The sequence below is a fragment of the Echinops telfairi genome, unplaced genomic scaffold, assembly GCF_000313985.2.
Source record: "Echinops telfairi isolate 266 unplaced genomic scaffold, ASM31398v2 ScPeMD7_18;HRSCAF=68, whole genome shotgun sequence".
Lineage (NCBI taxonomy): Eukaryota > Metazoa > Chordata > Mammalia > Afrosoricida > Tenrecidae > Echinops > Echinops telfairi.
In genome coordinates, this window is record NW_022103915.1 from 7,723,773 (window position 1) to 7,728,724 (window position 4,952).

Here is a 4,952-nt window from a genome sequence, read left to right on the forward strand (position 1 = left end):
GCGGGAAGGTGGCCAGCAGGTAGTGTGCGTAGGCCTGGTGGTCATGCACCAGTGCGTAGAGCAGCGCCTCGGATGGCGAGTAGGCGGCAGCGCGGCCACGCTCATCCCAGTGGAAAGCCTCGCTGGCGCGCATGTCCTCAAGCAGCCACACGGGTAGCTGGTCACGCACAGCCTGGTAGAAGGCGAACGACGACTTGCGGCACTGCTTCTGCGCCTGAGAGCGCGCGGCACCTGCGCCCTCCGGGCCGCCCTCTGCACCACCCCCGGGCCGCCGTGCGTCCCAAGGCATGATGGCAACGCGCCTCCAGGCCTCACGACATGGACTTCCGGGCCACCACCTGCAGGTGGAAGGAACAGGTGAGGGGTGGAGAAAATGGAGACCCACAGAAGGACTCCCAGCCATCTCTCAGACCCCACCCTGCTTCCATCCTCCACCCCCACCCACTGCTTCCTTCTGTCCTAGGCACTGAACTTCCTCCCACTCCTTGATCTAGCTGTACCTGATCTTCCTCCCTGATATTGTCTTGTTCAGGTCCTGCTGCACAAGAGGTCTTCCACGACCCGGGCCTCGCAGGCCCACCCACCTTGAGACTACACAGAACCCCCCTCACCATGCCCTTCAGTCCTGTCCCCCAACCCTCTCTAACCTGCCCTCAGCCCCCACCTAAACCCTAACCACAGAGGGCTGGTGCCTGTGCCTCTGTAGCCCCTCTCCACCACTGGCCCAGCCACGTCCAGCCCTGGCAGGACACAGGGCTCTAGACACGACTACCTGGTTCCGAAGAGTGCGTATGTCACTGTCCCTCACTTGGCCTCGGCTTCCTCATCTGCCAGAAGGAGAACAGGGCAAGACTGTTAGCCTCAGCCTGGGTATGTGGGCCAGTGACGCCAGCCCTTCACACTTTGACGTTTCTGGGGGACGCAAGAAGGCAAAGCTACTGGGTAAAATGGATCCCGTCCTCCAGTGGAGCAGCAGGGTCCAAGGTCACTCAGCCAATCAGTAGAGCAGGACCAAGCGCCTGGACTCCCCGCCTCCCCTGTCGGACTCCCAGCGGCGCAGGGGCCCGGCTGGAGCACTGTCCTCAAGCCTGAGCTCCGGCTGCAGCTCTGGCCGCGGCCCAAGCTGCCACTGCCTTTCTCAAGGGTAAGCTCTGGGTCACAAGGGCCAGGGGCAGTCAGCTGGCCGGCCACACACTGGGCCACTATCACTGGCGCGGAGTGAGTTACAGGGGGGCTGTGGCCACAGCGCCCCTCGGGGCCACTTTATGCCTGGCACCTCACCCCACGCTTGGGCCTGTACGCTCAGGTGAGACCGTGGGCACGCGTGGGACGCTGGGCAGTTACGTAAAGTTCGGCCCCGCCTCGCTGGACAGCGAGTGGCGTCCGCCGCTCTGTACCCACCGTGAGGGCCGGGGCCACGCTGGGTGGCAGCAAGCGCCCTGCCGCCTGCTGTCCTCTCCTGGCACAACCCGATCTCGGGTGGCGGGGCGAGTGCGGGTGCGGCCAGGGACCCAGCGCCAAGGAGAGGCCGGCTACGCGCGAGCGGGCTGGGGCACTCACCGTGGGACCCCGGCCCTGTCCCAATCCCCGCTGCCAGTCAGTGCGCGTTGTCCCCACGGGCGGCGGGGAGGGTCCACGGACGGGCGCGTGCACCGAGGCGCCGCCGCCTGCGCCCGCCGCAGCCGCGCTCTGACCGCCCGGCCCAGTCGCTGGGCGGCGGGCCGGCGGGCGGCGGCAGCAAGCGCAGTGCGGCCGAACCGGCAGGACCGCGGGCCCATCCGCCGCCGCCATTGGCCTGCACAGTCGGCCCCCACCGACACTCATTGGCCACCGCTCTGCACCATTGTTGCGTCACCGGAGGTGGGCGGGGCGCCGAGCGGGCGGCGGAAAAGTTCGGAGAAACTTGAGCGCCGGGAGGGGAGGGGGCGTGGCGCAGCTGTAAAACCCCAGCTGCTGGTGGGTGTGCCCCAGGCGTCTTCCCGGGGCACGTGACCTTCACATTTTTTTGGTGTCTTAAGTCCCCGCTTCCTTGACACCCCTCCACCCTACCCTGTGACTTCGTGGAATACCTCAAAAAGGTTATGTTCCCCAACCATCCCACGTACGTAGGATCAGACAGAGCCCCTGCGCCCCACGGAGTTTCCGTCCCCATAAATAGGGACACCTAAGAAGGCAGAGAATACCAGAAGGATGTTTGCTGGTGTTTGACTGACTATGCAAAGGCATAGGCCACGGGAACAGTCGAAGAATAATTCCAGAACACTCCCTCGTGGTCCTGTTGAGGCAGTCATTGGAAGGGAACAAACTGGGTGGTTTAAGGCCAGGAAGGGTGCATGTAGGAAAAGGAACGCAACATCGGGACGGGAGGAAAAGGTATTCACCTGTGATTGCTGTGCAGCCGAGCCGACACAACCTTGCTGGCTGGAAGAGAGCTGGAAGCGCTTGCGGATGAAGATCAAAGGACTGCAGCCTTAGGAGGGATGGCAACTCCGAGTCCAGAAAACAAAAATCCTCATCACTGAACCTGTGGGCAGGCACCCTTGTCCTCCACCACAGAGAACAGATTGCCGCTGTGAAGAATTCCTTTACTTGGAACCCCAAACAGCTCCCATGGGAGCAGAAGACAAACTTCTCTCTTCGGCAGCACACATACTAACATTGGAAGGATACCGAGATTAGCATGGCCCCTGTGCAAGGGTGACACGCAGATTCATGACGCATTTTGTATTAAAGAAAGAAAAGAGATTAAAACATAGTGCACGGGGCAAATCGGTTGCGCAGACCTCTTTAACGTGCCAGAGAGTAAAGGTGTCACGTGGGGGCTCCTGACCTGAGCCAGGGTCTTTTTAACCTCCCTCCCTGCATGTGTAAACTGGACAATGAGTCGGGAAGACTGAAGAACAATGGGTGCCTTTTGATGATGGTGCTGTCGAAGGAGGTTCAATATACCACAGCCTGTCAAAAGGACAAACAAATCATAGAAAAACAGCCAGACTACTTGGTAGAAGAAGGGATGACAAGACTTTGCCTACCATACTTTGGGCATGTTATCAGGAGGGATCAGTCCCTGGAGAAACAGTAATACTTTGTAGACGGTGGACAAAAAGAGGTAGTTACATTACATAATCTGTTGTCAATTTGAGACTTACTAAGGGTGAAGGGGTGGAGTTTAGCCTGTGAATCAGGCTGCAGCTTGATGGCCTCATTTGGAGGCACTAAGGAGATAACTAGCTTGCTGGAGGCAGGACACATGTTCATTCCCTGCAAGACATTACTGAGACATTACTGACCCTGAGCCTGATGGAGCTACACTGATGCAGCAAGAGTCCTGAAGCTGAAGGAGCCACGTGGAGACCCCTGCCAGCACTGAGATGCTTCCACTGCCACTGGATCCACAAGACTTTCCACTCACTGGCCTGTGATCTTCCTGCATTCGGCGTCATTGCATGTGTTTTGTGAGTCTGAAGAGGAATTTATAGATTGGTATCAGACATATGGACTAATATCGGACTTATGGACTTGATCTGGACTGGGCTTGGGTGTTTTCTCAATATTCCATTGCTCTTGTATATAAAGCTCTTCCTTTTACACATATGAGTGTCTATGAATTTGTTTCTCTAGTCCACCCAGACTCACACAACCTTCCACGGAATGAATTGGCACAGTAGCTATAACAGTGGGCTGGAGCATAACCCTGTGAGGGTGGCACTGAACCAGTCATTGTCTCATTCTGTCGCACCCAGCCTCACTATGAGTCAGAGCCACCTTGACAGCACCTGACAACAACCACATTTATTGCAGGCCTACTGTGTGTCTGCCACGGTGCTAAACACATCTGGCTTCGTTTTGTTCTCATGACCACTTAGGGGAGTGGGAATGAGGACCCTCATTTTACTGGGAGCAATAGAAGGCTCAAAGAGAGGGGCCTCCCTGCAAGGATCAGTCTAGGAGAGGCTAGGTCCCTCGCCTGCCTCACCACAGGGGGTCCAAGGCTGGCGTTCATGACCTCCTTAGGAGATTGGCTAGTGTCCATCCCCCAAACATTCCTTTTTTGCCAAACCCACCAACAGCTTCGGGAGAAAGACCTGGCTCCATAAAGATTACCCAAACCAAACCCATTGTTACTAAGTCAATTCCAACTCACAGGGAGTCTCAGTCTCCTCTAAAAGTCAGAGGAGAATGACCCCATCGGTTTTCAAGGCTGTCTCTCAGCCCCTATAGAAGCCTATACTCTTGTCCAGGGATCACTCTGGGTCACCTCTCCTCCACCCTATAGGGTCCCTATGACTGCACTGAAGGACAGCAACTCTCCCAGAGACAAGTTTCAGGCCCATTTCACAGAAGACGACATTGAGGCTCACAGAGGGAAAATGATGACTTGGCCCCTCCCTTCAGAGCTGTTCTTGGCTCTCTGGCCCAGAAGGAGGGTGCCTGGTCAGGGGGCGTTCACACACTCAGCCCTGCAGCCTGCCCCCGGACCCCCATTCATGCACTGATACATACCTGAACCCCTACACCACCACCCCTAGCTGTTCCTATGCCCTGCGAGGTGAGGCAGGTAACCCATTCAACAGACAAGATTAAGGCACAGAGAGGGGTCAGGACACACTGAGCAGGCAATAGCCCTGCCCCCCACGAGACACCCCACCCTACTGGTGTAGGCAGTCTGTGTGGCTCTTCCTCCACAGCAATGGGGACACTCACTCAGTCTGCCCTCAGCTTCAGCAGCTGGCCTCTGGGGTCTGGGCGCCCAGGAGAAGGGGATGTAGGCAAAGGGGAGGACAGCTGCAAAAAGGGGCCAACCACCCTGAGGATGGGGCGAACTCAGAGCTAAGAGGGTCAGGAACTACCTTCTCTTTATGGGCTCTGCATCTAGCTGAGAACAAACAGGCAGAAGGCCCCAGGTAGGGACCAATGCTACCACACACACCCTTCTCCCAGGGGTTGGGCAG

General features: G+C 57.7%; 1 protein-coding gene and 1 non-coding gene across 2 annotated transcripts in view; one reads left to right on the plus strand and one right to left on the minus strand.

The window, feature by feature from the left end:
- ANKRD9 (ankyrin repeat domain 9) overlaps nt 1-1,119 on the minus strand; it is a 2,026-nt gene extending 907 nt beyond the window's left edge. Inside the window, exons 1-2 of the mRNA XM_004699108.3 lie at nt 770-1,119; nt 3-338 (exon numbers count right to left, since the gene is read on the minus strand). Coding sequence (XP_004699165.1) covers nt 3-289 — 287 coding nt within the window. The 5' untranslated portion in view covers nt 290-338; nt 770-1,119. The remainder of the gene's footprint in view (nt 1-2; nt 339-769) is intronic.
- Nucleotides 1,120-2,630: 1,511 nt separating this feature from the next.
- LOC115868836 lies at nt 2,631-2,732 on the plus strand. The gene has a single exon (XR_004045806.1). It is a non-coding gene; the product is annotated as a U6 spliceosomal RNA (small nuclear RNA).
- Nucleotides 2,733-4,952: the final 2,220 nt, after the last annotated feature.